The sequence below is a fragment of the Pleurodeles waltl genome, chromosome 10, assembly GCF_031143425.1.
Source record: "Pleurodeles waltl isolate 20211129_DDA chromosome 10, aPleWal1.hap1.20221129, whole genome shotgun sequence".
Taxonomy (NCBI): Eukaryota; Metazoa; Chordata; class Amphibia; order Caudata; family Salamandridae; genus Pleurodeles; species Pleurodeles waltl.
The window spans coordinates 466,135,405-466,156,280 of record NC_090449.1 but is presented as its reverse complement, the minus strand read 5'-3'; the positions used below and the strand labels follow the sequence as shown (position 1 = coordinate 466,156,280).

Genomic DNA, 20,876 nt, shown 5'->3' with positions numbered 1-20,876 from the left:
GCTGCAGAACCACTGTATATACGCAGTCATAGGATTGTTAAACTCCCCTCAAAATACAATGATTATTGTTTATATTAGCATATGCATCTTGTTTTATTTGTATTTACCTATGCTTATTTTTTCTTACCTGGTTTCTATCTTTACTCATTTATTGTTGGTATTCAACTTAGTTAGTTCCATACCGTTGGGTTAACAGAATCTATCTGCTTAGGTTCTGGATTCTTGGGTGGGCAGTTGGTTACTGACTTTCATTGTGTTCAGTCATGTGTATGCCTGCTGTGGATCCTCTATTAAACTGCAGTTTTGGAGAACCAATTTGACTTCGCCTGTGAAGGATTTCTTCTCTGTCCCCTCCTTTTATTCTACAGTGGTATAAGAGGATGGCTGGCATTTATTTATTACAAAAAAATGAAAAGATGATAGTTGGGGCCAAAATTAGTGTGGTTTATGAAAATGACAAGCTGGTGTTCGCAGGCATGTTGAGGTTATTTTTTTATATACAACATTGGGTGTACTGATGTCTGAGTGAGGGACACATTAGTTTAGTTACTGAAAATTATACACTGATACCTGGGACAAAATTACTGCGCATATAGAATATTCCAGATTGATAGTTGATCTATAATTAATTAATGCTGATTTGTGGGTGTTTATGACGTAAGTTTCTATGTTGGTACCAGGCTCCTTCTTACTACTGTAGTAGTAATTTCAGTACACTGGTGTAGCTAATTCATTATCAATATTGACAGCTTTTCATAACTACTATAGGAGAGCGCAACTTGTAAGATGGCTGTAACCAGGCTCAGTTGTCTGATGTCTAACCTGACATTATCTCTGCTGCTAAAGCTTGGGATGGTGGACTCTGTAGCTTAGTATTTCACTTTCCTCTAACACATTGGATTTGCTGTCTTATCACGTGGCAGAATATCAGGGAGGGTGAGCGCAGAAAAACAAGCTCTGGCAAAATCAACAGATCTCTCCTATGGGAGAGCTGTTGGCTTGTGTTTTAGCCAATGTGGCCAATGTGTTTTAGCTCCGTATTACACCAGTGTGGATTAAGTTCAGCATGGCTAAAAGTTACTCTGGGTACAAGAGAGTGGCATTGAGTCACGTGGAATGTCCTAAAGTGGAGTAGAATGGCATAAAGTGAAGTGTTGTGGAGTGGAATGTCTGAGCGGAGTGTCATGGTGTGGAGTAGAGTGCCGTAGAGGTAGTGGCATAGAGTGGAGTGGAGTAGAGTAGAGTGGTGTGGAGTGTTGTGGCATGGACTAAAGTGTCATAGACTGGAGTGTCATGGAGAGGCGTAGAGTGGAGTAGTATGCAGTGTCCGAGTGGAGTGGTAGAGTGAAGTCACGATTAGTGAAGTAGTGTTGTGGAGATGAGTGATGTGGAGTCACTGGCATAGAGTGGAATATAGAGTAGTTGTGTGGAGTGGTGTACATTGTAGTTGCATAGAGTGATGTCGCGTAGAGTGGATTAAAGTGGCGTAGAGTAGAGTGAAGAGCAGTAGAGTGTTGTGGAGTGACATAGAGTGGAGTAGTGTTGTGGAGTGGCATAGAGTGGGGTGGAATAAAGTGAAAGAGTGTTGTAAAATGGTATAGAGTGCCATAAGGTGGAGTGGCGCAGAGTATAGAGGCGTAGTGTTATAGAGTGGCCTAGAGTGAAGTGTTGTGGAATGGCATACAATTAAGTTATGCTATTAGAAAAGAGCACTGATCAAAATAAACAAGCTTGTAAACAGCCCATTGTTCCTCACAGACATGCAAGATTGATGATCAAAGTGGCAGGGTAAGTAGAGTAATTCAAGCAGAAATAGAAGAGACATGAAATCTTTCAAGAAATACAGCACATTGAGTGCATCACGAAAAAGGAAAAAAGAGATCCCAGAAAGCGAGCACTCGTGGATGAATGCAAGTTGTGAATAGGCTATGGTCCACGGGAGGGACAAAAACATGCTGGGCAGCCTAAGACAAATAAAGCCAGCAAATAGAAACCAAGCAAATGTGTGTCAGTGTTAAACAATGAGTGAAATGCACACCAGGGAAGCTTTCAGAATGTCTCTAAGAAGTCTTTCGCAACCAGATAGCTTCTCTATGTGGTAGGGTTCGACCTAATGAAAATAAGTTGAAGATAGAAGCAAAAGTAAATGTTTAAATTTTTTTTTTCTTTAAGGAGGCTGTTATTCATTGGATGCTCAATATATGTTTTAATTTATTTATTTTTGGCTTTTTACTAGAAATTATTTGCTTGGTTGTGTACGTTTCATAATTGTTTTATGTGAAAACCCTAATTAGAACTACAATACTAATTGGATAGTTTGGGCATGCTCTGCAGATAATCAAGTACTGTAATGTTTCATGGGTACCCGTCAGATATGCCAATGAGACCTTTTAGTCTACTGCCTTGGCAAATTGTGCTGAAAATGCACTTTGTGACACCTTTCTTTCCGAAAGTGTCTATGGGGTATCCTACTCCTGGGAGCCAATGTGGAGGATATAGTAGTGTCAGTTGTGCTCACTTGCTCTGTATTGTCTCACCTTTTTGCATGTTCACAAGATAGAAATGCTTTGTATGTGTCTCCTTTGAGACTAAAACCTCATAATGTTTGTGTTTGTTGCTAATGCCCTTTATAAGTCCCTGGGGGTGGACTGAACTGTAAGATGTCTTTGAATAGATTGAGGCTACAACCGCAGTTCATGTTCTTTATGGGTCTAAGGCCTTAATAAATGTAAAATGGGGCTGTTGGTTGAGATAAAGTCTAAATATATTTAATGGGACTAAAGTCTCACTAATCTGGTCAATGAGGTCACAGTTGTCATACTGAATACACTAATGTATTAGGTAGGTGACATGCAATAGTTTGCTGACTCCAAATGGTGAAGCATTGGGCAAACTCTTATACCATCCCACTTCACCCAATGCATAATTATTTTTTATAGGAAGCCTAATTGTAGGTCCCTTTATTTCAAACACATTACAGCTGTTGGAGTTCCTTCTCTACTATCAACCTTCTCTGTAGCGAATGCCACTTATGTGCATTCATTCAGTAACTGAAATCTGCTCTCTCCACAGGTGACGCTCAACTTTGATGATGTCATAGTGCAGTTCTCAAAAGATGAATGGAGTTGTTTGGAATTATGGCAGAAGGACCTGTACCTAGAAGTGGCTAAGGAGAACTATGACATGCTGGTTTCACTAGGTAAGAAATATCAGCCTTACTGTACTGCCATATTTGAATGAAGAAGAGATAAGCAGGAGGAATTTATAAATTGAATGATCATTGAATGGTTTTAAGACGGAAGCCGAGAGAGTGATGGTTTTATTTGGCTGGCAAGAGATAGTTAGAAAGGTGATGGAGAGATTAATAGATAGATAAAATGATACTTCTAGTGAAGTATGCTTTCTCCCACGTTTTTCTGTTAGGATTAGCAGGATTGCCTTGAGTCTGCTTATAAAAGTCTCAAGTCTTTTCATATTGACATAGATCGACCCAATTGCATATGGTCATTCAAGTTAAAGAAGCTTGCACGATGGTGCTAAGGTAACGCTTCAAATAAAGTCCAGGGAAGGGCAACGTAGCTTTCCATCGCTGGCTGATAAATTGAGTATGTTTAAATTGCAAGACAGAATGAGAGCGGGAGAAGAGTCGTCCCACTTGCCTTGCTGGGCCTGATTTTAGCTTTACAAACCTCAACAGGCATTTACAAGGCAATAGGTCTTGCATTTGCTTGAGTTAGAACTATTGGCATTGTAAATTCATAACTGGACTTTTTGTGCCACATAAATTGGTCAACCCTGTCTCATAATTTTGTCTTTTCCTGCCATATAATTCCAGTGGCCCTGCATAAAACTAATGAATTCCAATCGAATACCACTTTCACCACCCCACCATCAGAGATGCTGGCTAGCTAACACAATTCCCCCCAAAAAACACAAGATGGCCACAGAGGAGAAATAAACTAGAAGGGTCACCCAAACGTATCAAGAATGTTCAAACAGCCATAGTGTAATAAAGAAGTTAAATTAGCCTGAATTATGGTCACTGTTGTAATAAGGGGAGATTATTAAAAAATACAATTGTCATATAAACCATTATCAGAAATATGGCATTAAACTGTAATGCTCAAAACAGCCCACCATAGCAAAACTATCATTTGTAAGAAACATGGTCATGTCACCATATTGTAAGCCCCCAGAGGGCATAACCTCATGAAAAAAACAGGAGAAAGTAATGCAGTATATAACCATATACTTAGCCGCTAGAGGACATTTTTAGGCCTAGCAGGCCTACTGCAATGATATTATAAACAAGGCCTTGAACCCCTTCTGTGCCTTGGGAAAGGGTCGCTCCCCAGGGGGGGCAATTTTTTTCAAGGCCTTTTCTGCCCCCCCAGGGGCAGATCGGCCTGTTGTTATTAGGCTGCTCTGCCCCCGGGGGGAGGGGGTGGGTGGGTGTGTTAGAAACCTCTAGGTGCCAGGGATCTTTTTTAAAAAAAATTTTATAGAGGTGGGGAGCGACCCCTTAGGCAAGGGTCGCTCCCCTAGGGGGGAAATTATATTTAGGCCATTTCTGCCCCCATTGGGGGCAGACCGGTCTATTTTTATGAGGCCAATCTTCCCCAAGAGGGACAGAAACCACTAGACACCAGGGAGTTTTTTGTTTTTTTTTTAAGGTGAATTCACGCAAGGGGAGCGACCCCTTAGGCAAGGGTCGCTCCCCGGGGAGTGCAAATTTATTTTAGGTAATTTCTGCCCTCCCCCCTACCCCCCCCGGGGGCAGGCCCCGGGTGGGCAGAAACCTCTAGGTGCCAGGGATCATTTCTTTTTTTGGGGGGGGTTGTTTTTTAAAGGTGGGGAGCAACCCCTTAGGCAAGGGTCTCTCCCCTGGGGGGCACATTTATTTTAGGCCATTTCTGCTCTGTTTGGGGGCAGATAGGCATATTTCTATTAGGCCGATCTGCCCCTGGGGGGGGCAGAAACCACTTAGGCACCATGGATTGGTGTGTGTGTATGTGTGTGTTTTCTTTCTTGGGTAAGGGTCACTCCCCATGGGGGCACATTATTGTTTGCCATATCTGCCCTCCCTGTGGGCAGATTGGCCTATTTTTGGAAGGCCCATCTGCCCCTAAGGGGGGGGCAGAAAGCATACTAGAGACCAGGGAAGTTTTGTTTCCCAAAATAAGAGGGTGGGGGTATGGCCATACCCCCACCCCAAATAAATGGGGCCAAAGTTGTTCTGCCCACCAGTGGGCAGGTGGGGCAATTACACCTGATCCAGACCGGGGGGGGGGGGGCAGAAAGTCTACTAGATGCCAGGGAATAAATAAAAAAAAATAGTGGGGTGGTGGCTACCAACCAGTAAGGTCCTGGTTATGCCCCCACCCCAACTGAAGTGGGTAACAGTCTTTCAGCTCTCCCCCGCACACTAAAACGTCTTATCCCACGGCAATCAAGAGGACATTTGATTATTTTGGGTTTTGGTTCTACATTTGGGCCATGAGAGCTTGGCTAACTCTCAAAATCGTCCCACTTGGAATGGTGAGGGCTGCACTTTATGGACTTTGGGACGCTGCCATGTAGAAGAATCCACAAGACCTAGACACATCTGAAAACTAAACATCTGGGTGATTTCAGGGTGGTGTGTTTCACATGCACTCCAAACCATTTTCTTATCCACAATGCCCTGCAAACCTCCAACTTTGCTGGAAATCACACATTTTCCCCACATTTTTGTGATGGAACCTTCCAGAATCTGCAGGAATCCACAAATTCTGGGTTTGGTAGGTTTCTCTAGATGGCTGCTGAGCCAAGGACCAAAAACATTTTGAGATTTGCAAAGGATTCTGGGTAACAGAACCTGGTCAGAGCCCCACAAGTAGGTTTCCCTAGGTCCCGGCTGAGCTAGAGGCCAAAATCTACAGCTAGGCACTTTGCAGAGAACATGTCAGATTTCAATGTAAAAATGTGATGTGTCCATTTTGTGTTTCCTGTCATGAGTATTAGGCCTACCCACGCAAGTGAGGTACCATTTTTATCAGGAGACTTGGGGGAACACAGAATAGCAAAATAAGTGTTATTGCCACTTGTCTTTCTCCACATATTTTCCTTCCAAATGTAAGACAGTGTGTAAAAAAGAAGTCTATTTGAGAAATGCCCTGTAATTCACATGCTGGTATGGGCAAACACCTTATCTTGTGGCCATTTTGGAAAAACAAAGGTTTTCTTGATACCTATTTCTCACTTTTTATATTTCAGCAAATTAATTGCTGTATACCCGGTATAGAATGAAAACCCATTGCAAGGTGCTGCTCATTTATTGGCTTTTTTCACCTCAATTTCAATATTATTTTTATTTCAGCTGTTATTTTCTGTAGGAAATACTTGTAGGATCTACACAAATGCCCCCTTATTGAATTCTGAATTTTGTCTACTTTATGTAAATGTTTAGCTGTCTGGGATCCAGCATTGGTTTCTCATCCATTTCTGCCACTAACTGGAAGGAGGCTGAAAGCACAAAAAATAGTAAAAATGGGGTATGTCCCAGTAAAATGTCAAAATTGTGTTGAAAAATTGGGTTTTCTAATTCAAGTCTGCCTGTTCCTGAAAGCTGGGAAGATGGGGATTACCACCGCAAACCCTTTGATGCCATTTTCAGGGGGAAAAACACAAGCCTACTTCTGCAGCCCTTTTTTCCCATTTAAAAAAAAAAAAAAAATCAGGTGAAACCACAAAGTCTGGGTACCTCTAAAATCCCTAGGATGTTGGAAAAAAAGGACGCAAATTTGGCATGAGTAGCTTACGTGGAGAAAACGTTATGAGGGCCCAAGCGCAAACTGCCCCAAATAGCCAGAAAAAGGCTTGGCACAGGAGGGGAAAAGGCCTGGCAGCGAAGGGGTTAAAATATATTTTTTTTAAACTTCTCCCAGCTGAAAAACAAAAGTTCTGGATATGAGAAAGTTTAAAAGACACTGAATGATGGGAGGTGTTATTATTTTGGGGTCCCTACTAACCAAGTGTCGGGACCCAGAGACTTTGTAGATACAATTGTACTTATAAATGCATATTAAACATGTAAATGAATTAGGCATATACAGCAATAAAGTATCAAAGACTCCAAGTTTGAAGAAAGAGAAAGGTAGAGAGAGAAGAGCTATAGGGATAGAAAAGGGAATCAAGTGGTAGCCATGTGGAGAGAGAGGTAATAGACATTAGTTACAGCAAATGTAAGATGAAGCAAGTATATAAAAGAAGAAAAACAGGAAATATATTGAAATTTTAAAAAGGAGGAGAAAAATCAATTTCCTTCGCAGTGCGTGAGAGATAGTTACTTAATGGCAACCATAGCTGATGACGTTTGAAGAAAGTTCTTGTTGAATCAAGCTTGTAGCTGTCAAGTCTATGATGATAACATACAGAATTCCACCACTGTCTGAGAGTAATGTTCTCCGAAGATTTCCAGTTAGAAGTAATAATAGAGATTGCAATAGAAAGCAAAAGGTCCACCAATTTTCCAAGAGGCCAGAATGAACTCCAGATATTGTGTATGCCACCCAAAAACAGTAATTCATATGACATTGGTAAGGAGATCTGAGCTATTGCTGAAATGCGAGACCATATTGAGGACCAAAAAGTAGCTAGGGATGGACAAGAAAAAAATATGCGAAAGACAGTACCCTGCTGAGTATGGCAAGCCTACAATTGTCCCTTTTTTGCAAGTTTGAGTTTGTAAAGGCATACAGGAGTGTAGAAAAGTCTATTATAAAACAAATATAGGGTCTGCATGAGGCTTGCAGTGTGTGCAGTGGAATGTATCTTATACTCTATTCTATCCCATAAAAAAGTTGGCCAAACACCAAGATCTGATTCCCACAATGCCTCAATAGGTGATTTGAGTCTAGGTGAAACAGACGTTCTTAAAAGTTTATAAATTCCAGCTGTCCTGGGATAATTAGAAGTTACCATCGGTGTGGAGATGATGCAAGAGAAGAATGATTATGATGTATAAGTTTATTGAGGGCCTCTTGAACCAGAGTAGAAAGAATGATATATTGGGATTTCATGTGAATAGGGAGATTATAAATTGCTGAGAGAGTAGTAAAAGGGATGAGAGAGTCTTTATGATATAATTGGGAAATGAGAAGAATACCTTTAGTCATCCAAGCTTTCCAACACAAGTTTTACCTTGTTTCCTAAGAGAACGATTGTGCCAAATAGGACTGTTAAAGAATTGATTAATGGGGGTAAGATGTGAAATAAAAAAAAGGTTTCAGTAAGTTGACTGAATGGGAGATAGTACTGGGCAACCAGAATTTTGGGGGGTTAGACATAAATATAATAATGTGTTTATTGGAAAAGGGAGAAATAAATGTTTCTTCCAAAGAGAACCATAGCTTTTGAGGGGCATCATTGAGTGTAGATAAATAGGGATGCATCTGCGTAATGCCAAAAGATTTGTGATAAGTTAAAAAGTCAGGAAAATTAACTCCACCTTGTACGTTAGGAAGTTTTAATTTTGAGAGGGAGATTCGGGATTGTTTACCGTTCCACAGGAACTTGGATAGAATTTTATCAATTGAACTGAAAAATAGTTTAGGTATCTTAATAGGAAGCATCATAAGGAAGAAGTTAATGATGGGGAGAAGCATCATCTTAATGGTGTCCAAGCGGCCCCACCATGTGAGATATAACGGAGACCATTTCTGTGTGAGATCTACAAGCTTTGCAGATAAGATTTCTAAATTAGTCTTTAATGTATCCTTGAGAGTAGTGCAGTACCATACCCCCAGGCATTTAATCTTAGAAGAATTCTAAGATAATCCTGCATCAAGGAATACAGAGCCAGTGCAATGAGCATCAAGTGGTAAGACCACTGTTTTGTCTATATTAAGTTTATAGCCAGATACATCAGAATATAAGTTGAGCTCATGCAGGAAGAGAAATGTCAGGGTGAAACATGAACAAAAGAATATCATCAGCATATGCCACACATTTGATGTGTGCATTATTAATTTGAAACCCTGTAAATTGTTCAGACGTTTTTAATTGGTATAGAAAAGGTTTGAGAGCCAAAATAAATAGTAAAGGAGATAACGGGCATCCCTGACATGTACCCCTTTTAAGAGGGTAAAAAGGAGATTAGACACCATTTGTTATAACCGAGGAACATGGTGAGGAACAAAGAGTGAATATAAAATGTTGGAATTTAGTACCTAGTCCATGCCATTCCAATGCCTTCGACAAGAAACCCCAGTAGACCCTATCAAAGGCCTTTTCCGCATCCAATGATAAAGCTGCCAGAGGAATCTTAAGTTTAGATGCCTTGTTAATAATATTTTAAAAAGTACGGGAATTATCTGCTACATTTCTATTGGGGATAAAACCAGATTGATGAGAATCAATAAGGTCAGGTATATATGGGAGTAAACAGGGAGCTAAAACTTTGGCATAGAGTTTACAATCAGTATTAATTAAAGATATGGGTCTATAATTTTTACAGTCAGTCGCATCCCGATCTTTTTTGGAAATAAGACAAATCATGGCCTCTGTAAATGAGCCAGATGCAGAATCTGACATTATAAAGTGATTAAGTAATTGTAAGAGTTTTGGGAAGAGGGACTTAGCAAACTGAATAAAGAATTTTACTGTGAAGCCATCTGGACCTGGAGCCTTACCCTTGGGGAGAGATTGTAACCTGTATAAAATTCGTTAAATTGTAGGGGTTGGTCCAAAGATGAGAGGTCAATCTCCAATGGGTCTCTTGGTCTGAGATTAGAGAAATATTGGTTCAGAGATTCAACTGTTGGTGTGTGTTCAGGAGTGTACAGGTCCTTATAGTAAGAAGCAAAACACAATGCTATATCTTTATCTCTGTAGTGTTTAACACCATTGTTATCTGTGATAGATTAAATAGTTGTTTTTTCTTTTCTTTGTTTTCAAATATCGAGCTAGAAGAGAACCAGCTTTATTGTTACCACCATAATATCTGGCATTTATTTTCAGGAGGGTGCCACATGCTTGTTCAGTGGTATATTGGTTAAATTCAATTTTAGCTGGGACTAGTGCTTCAAGATGTGATTTACTAATTTTGTGAGTATAATATTCATGTTCTAGGGACTTTACATTTTCAAGGATGGAAGTCGATTTTTGGTGAGCAGACTTTTTTTTTGAGTGAGCGTAACTTATGATGAAACCCCTAGAGGCCGCTTTGAATGCATCCCACACAACATGAAATGATAGTTGATCACTATAGTTGATGTGTAAGTATTCTTCCGTAAACTTACTGTAGGAAGCGATAAAAGTAGCATCTGAAAGTAGAGAGTTATTAAACCTCCATGAAGATGTGTTAGAACCATTAAGAAAAAGATCAAGGTCAGTAATCACAGGTGCGTGATCTGAGATCAAAATAGCACCGATTTCAGAGTTGACCATATGTTGCAATAAACCTTTACTCAGAAAGATATGATCAAGCCTAGAATGGGAATGGTGGGTAGGAGAATAAAAAGAGTATTCCAAGAGGTCGGGATTGCATACTCTCCAGGAATTAGAGAGAGAATGCTGTAAAATAAAGTTATTAAAATCTTTGTGGGAGGCATGTGGACGAAACGTGACACGTCTGTCCAAAAACGGATCGAGAATTTGGTTGCAGTCACCACCTATTAGTAAATTGTTTGAGGAATGTTCAGAGACAATATGTGAAAGATTCTTCCAAAAATTTAGATCTGGATGTGTGGGGCCGTATATATTTAGGATAGTAAGTGAAATATTGTTAATTGTAAAAGAAACAAGTACCCAGCGACCTTCTGTATCTTGATGCTGTGAAATTATGTTAGGTTTGAGAGATTTATGACAGAGTATAATTACCCCATGTATGTTTGTGGTGGAAGATGAGTAGAAAATGTCCCCCACCCATTGTTTTTTAAGCTTAATTGCCTCGGAGTCGTTGAGGTGAGTCTTGTAACAAAGCAGTGTGGTATTTCAAACGAGCTAGGTGAGATAAGACGTGCTGACGTTTAATGGGGTGTTTAAACCCCTTAACATTCCAAGTAACAGTTCTAAGTTTAATAACAAGAAGTATTAATAAACAACTGCTGTAACAAGGAAAAAACTAGGCATATCAATTTTGCAAAAGCAAAGAAATGGGAAAGAAACAAGATAGTAAAGAAAAGGAGGAGGATAACCTCCAGAAGTTGTATATACATGGATGTGGCAATACAGGGACTAAAGTCCACGAAAGCTAAAGAAGACAAGATAGAAAGTGAATACCACGAAAGGTAGAGGGACAGCGGAGAACCTGAAAAGACAGGCAAGAGTGGCTTCAGCACAAGAGAAGTGATATTAGATATTAAAACATAAGAAGGCGAGTTCCATGGAAGAAAAAAAAAACATACAAACAAAAAATGTACCATTCAGGAGACCAAATAACGTAATAACTACAGTAAAGGAGTGTGACATGAAGAACAATAAAAATCAAACCTCCCCAGTGGAACGTGTAGGAGAACAATTTGGATGGTGAGAAAGGGATAAAGTTGGGAAAGGAACATGAAGATTGCACAAAGAACACTATATAAAAAATCAAAAATATAAGAAGATGCAGAGAAGGAAAACCATGGATATAAACACTAAACATAACCATTACTATTAGACTGTCCAGAAAAAAACAAAAGAAAGGACATTAAAGACAAATTAAATTATATCTTCAAGTAATTGCAGATGCTCCTAGTTCCATTGCTTCTGTTTTGTGTTGGTTAATAAAAGTTTGTAGTGCCGAAGGTTCCTCGAACGAGTAAGATTTGTCCTTGAATGCAATTTTGAAAAGGCATGGGTGAAGGATTTGAGTTGTGGACGTAAGTCCAAAAACTGTTTGCGAGGTGCAGCTGTAGCAGGAGAGAAATCATGTGTGAAAAACACTTTATGGCCTGACCATAGCAAAGAGCCCATCTTTTTGGCTTCCGAGAGTATTTGCATCAAGTCAGTAAATTGGAGAAAGAGAATAATAATGCCTCTAGGATGTGCACGAGGGCCAGTTGAAGTCTGTGGACATAAACAATGTTCACGTTGGATAGAGAGGGGAGAGGTAGAAGGCAAGCGAAGAATTGAAGGTATTGCTGTTTGAAGGAATGCAATCATGTTAGAGCCTTCCGAACCTTCTGAAATTCAAAAAAGGCGAAGATTATTTATCCTATTTCTATTTTCTAAGTTTTCAGTAAGCCTTTTAAGTTGAGCTATGTCCTTGGAGATCTGAGGATTGACAGTGTTACAATCTTCAAGGTTAGTGACTCTCTGTTCCAGAGTACAAATTTGTTGTTCGTGTTGGGACCATTGCTCCTCAATACGTTGCAAAGAGGCATTAGTGTCCATCATAAAGGGCTTTAATGCACGCAATTCCTCCATGACATCATCTAGAGTAAGATGTGTAGGTGATCTTGAGGGAGAATCAAGGTCTTTTTTGGGGCGCCTGACGGAGGAGGTGTTAGATGTTTTTTTCGCAACTGCGCCAGCAGCATGAGATGAAGAAGCGCTATCCTTTGAAAAGTCTGTAGCACTATCCATTGTTTAAGCTGATGGTAGAGAAGATTTTGTTATATGTGTGCGCACCGCTCGAAGAGGATTATTAGACTTGGAGGAAGAGGATGACTGGCTGCTCTGAGAATTATGTGGTCTCCCCATAAAAGCCAGCAGCAATTTGGTAATAAGAAGCCAGCAATGTGAGGTGAAGATGAAATTATATTACGATGAGAAGCTGCTGCGAGAAGTTTCCAACAACAGGGCAAAATATAATAAAAAATATATGAATAGAAAATCCTAAATTATTCTCTCAGAACAGGCATGACAGAATACCACAAGAGCAAAGCACTTTACTGCACATGGTCAAACAATTGGTGACTGGTTTTAAAGGAACCTTCAGAAAAGGAAAAATCCCCTCTGTCAAAGGAAAGCATTTACCATGTTATGAAGAGCAATTTGAAAGAGCTCCTTGACAACTAGAGCTGTCTGTGAATACTTAAAGTTGAAAACCTCTGCTAAATGTGTTTGAAGAGAGAGGTCAAAAGTTCAGCTGGCTGTCGGAAGGTAATAAATATTCCATTGCAGAGGAAATTAGATTTGTAGAATGACATCCAGGCAAGCAGTTAAAAGTCAAATATAAACATCTCTGTGAAAGTTTAGGTTTGTGCAGAGGCTTATGGAGTGAAATGCAAATGATGCAGATAAATAATTACCTCAGGCCCTCATAGCGGCAGAGCTCCAGTACTCCAAAAATGCTGAAGAAATTAATCATTTTGATGTGAAAACATCTCCTCCCTTCCAGGAAGTGTTGAAGCCTCACGGAGCTCTAAAGAGCAATGGCCATCTTGCGTGACCTCCAGCCACGCCCCCTAAAGACAGTGTTTTGAAGGTGGTCTTATTGTCCTAGGAGCACCACAGGCTGAGTTATGTGTAGAACTAATTTGTAAAAGTAATGCCCTACAAAGTATTATGGGGCAAGTATTTGTGCTGCAAATATCATAGTATGTTGACTGCAATGCTCAGAAACGCCCCTAGAGGACTCCACAATAAAAACAGCATTTGGAAGAAACATGGTCATGTAACCATAACACCAGCCCTTAGAGGATATAACCACATGAAAAAGGAATTAAAGGTTTTCAAGGCTAGCAGGCCTATTGCAATGATATTACAAACAAAACCACTAAAGCATAACTTCACCCAGCTATAAAACAACAGTTTCAGCCATGAGAGATCTTAACAGATAATGAATGGTGGTAGGGGGTTATTAATATGGAGTCCCCACTAACATAGTGAGGGGACCAAGGGATGAGTAGACAGAAAGAGCACATTGTGTTCATTGTTTTGAAGGTGGTTCCATTGTTCTAGGACCACCACAGGCTGTTATGAGCAAAAATGTTTTGTAAAAGTAATGCCCTGCAAAGCAATATGGGGCAGGTTTCCGTGCCACAAATATTTTAACATGTTGATATGATTGTAATGCTTAGAACAGCCCCTAGAGGACACCACACTGAAAATAGCATTTGTAAGAAACATGGTCATGTAACTATATAGAAAAGAAAATGGCAATTAATAATTATAGGAGGCTGGCCTGGCTTGTACTGGGTACCAAGGGGTACTTACACTCTGTACCAGGTCCAGTTATCCCTTATTAGTGTAGAAGAGGTGTTTCTAGCAGCTTAGGCTGATAGAAGGTAGCTATAGCAGAGCAGCTTAGGCTGAACTAGGAGACATGCAAAGCTCCCACCATACCACTGGTGTCATATGCACAATATCATAAGAAAACACAATACACAGGTATACTAAAAATAAAGGTACTTTATTTTTATGACAGTATGCCAAAAGTATCTCAGTGAGTACCCTCAGTATGAGGATGCCAAATATACACAAGATATATGTACACAATACCAAAAATATGCAGTAATAGCAAAAGGAAGTAATGCAAGCAATGTAAAGTTACAGTAGATTGCAATAGGAGCACATAGGTTTAGGGGCAACACAAACCATATACTCCAAAAGTGGAATGCGAACCACAAATGGACCCCAAACCTATGTGAGCTTGTAGAGGGTCGCTGGGACTGTAAGAAAACAGTGAGGGTTAGAAAAATAGCCCACCCCAAGACCCTGAAAAGTAGGTGTAAAGTGCACCTATAAACCCCAGAGAGCACAGAAGTCGTGATAGGGGGTTTCTGCAAGGAAGACCAACACCAGCAAAGCAACCAAAGTGGATTTCCAGACCTGAGTACCTGTGGAACAAGGGGACCAAGTCCAAGAGTCGCGACAATGTCGAGAGTGGGCAGATGCCCAAGGAATGCCAGCTGAGGGTGCAAAGAAGCTGCCACCGGATGGTAGAAGCCGTGGCTTCTGCAAGAACGAAGAGGACTAGAAACTTCCCCTTTGGAGGATGGATGTCCCACGTCGTGAAGAAGCTTGCAGAGGTGTTCCCACGCAGAAAGACCGCAAACAAGCCTTGCTAGCTGCAAGGGTCGCAGTTAGGGTTTTTGGGTGCTGCTGTGGCCCAGGAGGGACCAGGATGTTGCCACTTGGATGAGGAGACAGAGGGGGCGCCCAGCAAGCCAGGGAGCCCTCACAGAAGCAGGCAGCACCCGCAGAAGTACCGGAACAGGCACTTAGAAGAGGAATGAACCGGAGTCCACCTGAAGTCAGAAAAGGGAGTCCCATGACGCCGGAGGACAACTCAGAAGGTTGTGCACTGCAGGTTCGAGTGTCGGGACCCAGGCTTGGCTGTGCACGAAGGAAATCCTGGAAGAGTGTACAGGAGCCGGAGCAGCTGCAAATCATGCGGTACCCAGCAATGCAGTCTAGCGTGGGGAGGCAAGGACTTACATCCAGCAAACTTGAACTGAAGAGTTACTGGACTGTGGGAGTCACTTGGACAGAGTTGCTGAGTTCCTGGGACCACGCTCGTCGTGCTGAGAGGGGACCCAGAGGACCTGTGATGCAGTTTATGGGCTGGAGGTTAACATTAACAAAACAAAATTGATGGTCTTATCCAAGGGACCTAGGAAAAGATGTTCCATCCACATTGAGGGAGTACCGCTGAAGGAAGTAAGCTCTATAGATTACTTGGGAGTTAGGTTAACCAGTAAACTACTATGGGAAGAGCAGATTACGAAAAGTGCAGGGCTCCTTCAACATAGAGCCTCATCCATATTGCGTTTTTATCAAAGCTCCTTTACAAAGGTTGTTTCCCCAGCAATAAAAATTTACACGGCTAAGGCTCAAAGTGCAGCCCTGTACGGAGCGGAGGTATGGGGTTACGCTAACTGCAATAAGATCAGTGTGGGGGAAAACAACTTTGCAAGGGCTTTAATTGCATGTCCACGCACTACACCCTTGCTTCCATTATTTCTAGATCTGGGGTTAAGCCGAGTAGCAGATCTAGCTACTCTAAAACCTCTCCTTTATTGGATTAGATTATGGACAACCCCCGAACTAGATATATATAAGACCGCATTACTCGATTTACTGAAATGCCAAAATGCTAATACTCTTCCCTGGATTCGCCATGTGGCCCATTGGCTTAGGCTTTTGGGCTTGGGCGACTATTGGGAAAATCCCCACAAATTAGAGAGACGGCACAAAAATGTTTTAAAGTTAACCTATTGGTCTTATGTTAAGGACAACTACATAATCCATAAATCCCATGGTCGCTTAACTAATTCCTTTACTGATATTAAATGGTCCCCAAAGTTTGAATCCTATTTGGATGTGATACCGGACTTGCAAGGCAAGAGCTTATACGCAAGGTTTCGTTTTGGCTCACTGCCCCTGATGTCATTGATTCATAGGTGGGGGTCGATTAATCTTCCCGATACATGCCCTGCCTGTGGCAGTATTTTTGAAACCATTGAGCATTTTATGTTCTTCTGCCCAGCCTATGCGATTCCGCGAACAAAATGGATCCGCAAGATTTGCAGGGACATGGGATTCAAGAATTGCTCCTTGGCTCTACGGGTTCTAAAAAGCCATAATTCAGCTGACGTAATTCTTTCAGTAAGTAAGTATTTAGCAACAGCTTGGCGCATACGTTGCCATCTTCAAAAAGTTATTTAAGGTCTTATCTCTATATAGGTAAGATTTAGAGCCATATGTGCAAATCAAGTTATTGTTTTAATATTTTACACCTATTTACAGACATGTATCTATTTATTTACTTAAGAATTATTATATTCTGTTTTATGTGCTTTTATGGTCATTGATGAACTAAGTTGATGATGAAGATGATCTGGATGAAGTGGGTTGGATAGGGCTTGGAATAGATTTTTCAGACATTATGTAGGTAATCATTATGTGTTTCTGCCATTTTAACACTAGTTTTAGCCATAAAGAGCTATTTTTTATGCATCTGTCTGGTACTCGTGCCATTTTAACATGAATCCGATAACCATTTTAAGTTAATATATAAGCTTTTTATCACACTGTGCTTGTGTCTTAACGACTTGACAGTGCTTAAATTTGCCAAATGATTGTGCCGGTAGTAGGCTCTTTTTGTTAAAGTATGCCATCTAAATTATTAAGGAATTATATTATTATGTAACATCAAATCAGCACTTTAAATTTTTACATCTTGGGTCGGATAGTTTGTATTTATCTTGATGATGATACCATCTGGGAAATATGTATTTTGAAATCACCCCATATTGTTTTAAGAGTTTTAAATATTTGTACTATTTTAACGTTATGAAGCAATTGTCTCAGAAACCCTGGTATCTAAATGTTAAGTTATGTATCGGGATCAATGGTGGATTATAGTAGGCCATTGCCTACAGAAGCTTTTCCTATTCTAAACCTTACTATTTTCAGCCAGTTTAAAAGTATAATGAAGAAAACGTACCTTTTTTGTACAATTTAATATGTAACTTTTATGACCTATGGTCGAATAAAGTATATGATGATGATGAAAAGGGAGTCCCATGACGCCGGAGGACAACTCAGAAGGTTGTGCACTGCAGGTTCGAGTGTCGGGACCCAGGCTTGGCTGTGCACGAAGGAAATCCTGGAAGAGTGTACAGGAGCCGGAGCAGCTGCAAATCATGCGGTACCCAGCAATGCAGTCTAGCGTGGGGAGGCAAGGACTTACATCCAGCAAACTTGGACTGAAGAGTTACTGGACTGTGGGAGTCACTTGGACAGAGTTGCTGAGTTCCTGGGACCACGCTCGTCGTGCTGAGAGGGGACCCAGAGGACCTGTGATGCAGTCTTTTGTTGCCTGCGGTTGCAGGGGGAAGATTCCATCGACCCACGGGAGATTTCTTCAGAGCACCTGGTGCAAGAAGGAGGCAGGCTACCCCCAGAGCATGCACCACCAGGAAACAGGCGAGAAAGCCGGCAGGATGAAGCGATACAAGGTTGCAGAAGTCGTCTTGGCTACTTTGTTGCGGTTTTGCAGGCGTCCTGAGCAGTCAGCGGTCGATCCTTTGGCAGAAGGTGAAGAGAGAAGTGCAGAGGAACTCTAGTGAGCTCTTGCATTCGGTATCTGAAGAATCCCCCAAAGCAGAGACCCTAAATAGCCAGAAAAGGAGGTTTGGCTACCTAGGAAGGAGGATAGGCTAGTAACACAAGTAAGAGCCTATCAGAAAGCGTCTCTGACGTCACCTGCTGGCCCTGGCCACTCAGAGCAGCCCAGTGTGCCAGCACACCTCTGAATCCAAGATGGCAGAGGTCTGGGGCACGCTGGAGGAGCTCTGGGCACCTCCCCTGGGAGGTGCAGGTCAGGGGAGTGGTCACTCCCCTTTCCTTTGTCCAGTTTCGCGCCAGAGCAGGGCTGGGGGATCCCTGAAACGGTGTAGACTGGCTTATGCAGAGATGGGCACCATCTGTGCCCATCAAAGCATTTCCAGAGGCTTGGGGAGGCTAATCCTCCCCAGCCCTGACACCTTTTTCCAAAGGGAGAGGGTGTAACACCCTCTCTCTGAGGAAGTCCTTTGTTCTGCCTTCCTGGGCCAGGCCTGGCTGGACCCCAGGAGGGCAGAAACCTATCTGAGGGGTTGGCAGCAGCTGCAGTGAAACCCCGGGAAAGGCAGTTTGGCAGTACCCGGGTCTGTGCTAGAGACTCTGGGGATCATGGAATTGTCTCCCCAATACCAGAATGGCATTGGGGTGACAATTCCATGATCTTAGACATGTTACATGGCCATGTTCGGAGTTACCATTGTGACAACATACATAGGTAGTGACCTATGTATAGTGCACACGTGAAATGGTGTCCCGCACTCACAAAGTCCGGGGAATTTGCCCTGAACGATGTGGGGGCACCTTGGCTAGTGCCAGGGTGCCCACACACTAAGTATCTTTGCACCCAACCTTCACCAGGTGAAGGTTAGACATATAGGTGACTTATAAGTTACTTAAGTGCAGTGGTAAATGGCTGTGAAATAACGTGGACATTATTTCACTCAGGCTGCAGTGGCAGGCCTGTGTAAGAATTGTCAGAGCTCCCTATGGGTGGCAAAAGAAATGCTGCAGCCCATAGGGATCTCCTGGAACCCCAATACCCTGGGTACCTCAGTACCATATACAAGGGAATTATATGGGTGTACCAGTGTGCCAATGTGAATTGGTGAAATTGGTCACTAGCCTGTTAGTGACAATTTAGAAAGCAGAGAGAGCACAACCACTGAGGTTCTGGTTAGCAGAGCCTCAGTGAGACAGTTAGTCATCACACAGGGAACACATACAGGGCACACTTATGAGCACTAGGGCCCTGGCTGGCAGAGTCCCAGTGACACATACACTAAAACAACATATATACAGTGAAATATGGGGGTAACATGCCAGGCAAGATGGTACTTTCCTACAATAATACAAAAAGGAAATGTCAGTAAATAATGTGGTGTTATGATATATTTAGGCCCTCGAGGTCATAGTGCATTACATATTTTCAGGGATAGGCCTATAGCAATGATATTACAAACAAGGCCCTTAAAACACAAGCTATTCCCCCCAGCTATAAAACAAAAGTTCCAGCCATGAGAGTGCTTAACAAAACACAGTAGTGGGAGGGGTTATTATTTTGGAGTCCGCACTAACCTAGTGTGGGGACCCAGAGATGACCTAGACAGAAATAGAGAGTTGGGCTGAACGTTTTGGTGGTTGTCCCATTGTCCAAGGATCACCATACAGTGAGTTATGGGTAAAACTGTTTTGTAAAAGTAATGTCCTGCAAAGCGTTATGGGGTGAGTTTCCCAAGTGCAGTGAATATTGTAGTATTGGCTCTCCCGCTGTCCCAGGAGAGTCGGTTTTGTTTTCAGGATTTCTGGTTTCTGTAGAGTATTTACCAATTTCAAGTGTTTTATGGGGAGAGCCACAAGTATTGACTCTGATAATGTAACTGTGAACAATGTGACTAGTGATCCAGTGCCGCAGATCGAGTTCACGCTGTTGTGCCTGCCTGTTCATGCTGTGAGCGCCATGCAGCAAAAAGGGGAGAGAGAAAAATATAGTTTGCCCACGCTGAAGTATACCGGCAGTCGTGCAATAATTAATGTAACGCGGGCAGTCTCCAAGGTGTTACAAAACAGCCTCAAGGCGGGACAAATGTAAAGCATTTACCAATAACATCAAGTTATTTTTGAAAGGCAAGCCCACAAACAAGTGAAAGTGATGGGCTTGACATGAGTGTGGTTGAAAGCCCGCAATACTTGCAACAGGTCAAAGTGCTTGCACGCTTGACCTAAAATTGAATAAAGAAATACATTTGCACATTGAAATACCCAGTTTGTCTGTAGGAATGGGAATCTTGACGTTGCTACTGGAAGTGAAGTGTCTCTATGGAAACCTCAAGCTTTATCATAGTGACCTCAGTGCTCCCTACTTTAGAAACAAATCCATATGTAGTAGCACAAAATGTGTCTACACGAACAACCAGCTTTCAGCACCTCAAATCTGCTGATGCTTCTACTGACCTTTATTCTGCATATAGAAACAGAGTGTGTCATAAGACTCTTGTGTTTGTGGGTGAGAGAGAGAAAGTGAATTTATATGTAAGGGCACATCTGTGTGTGCATTTCTTGGCCTTGAATAAGACAGGTGTAGTTTTGAGTTTACTATTTAACCCAGACTCCTCCTTTAACAAACATAAATCAGCTTATTAAAAGTTTGAGTCTATTTGGAGGCACCTCATGCCGGCTCAGGAACCTGAGCCTAAGAATATCTGAAGTCTGCTTAAATAAGCTTCAGTAAAATCCAATATGTCGATAAAAACCTTTAAAGGCAAAGTATTTTTGGCACAATACAACGCAGCACACAAAGTTGCTGCTCTGAGTTGAGCCATGGGATGAGCATTGCAGAACCATATCTATTAAAATATGGCACTGCTTATCTGTTCCTCAGTGCTTGTGCTCAATCAGGC

At 41.6% G+C, this 20,876-nt stretch overlaps 1 protein-coding gene across 1 annotated transcript in view; it reads left to right on the top strand.

Annotated features, from left to right (window-relative positions):
* The window catches only part of LOC138261624 (zinc finger protein 665-like), a 211,254-nt gene that overhangs the window by 36,035 nt on the left and 154,343 nt on the right, over nucleotides 1-20,876 (top strand). The window contains exon 2 of the mRNA XM_069210749.1: nucleotides 3,073-3,199. Within this exon, the coding sequence (XP_069066850.1) occupies nucleotides 3,073-3,199 (127 nt within the window). The remainder of the gene's footprint in view (nucleotides 1-3,072; nucleotides 3,200-20,876) is intronic.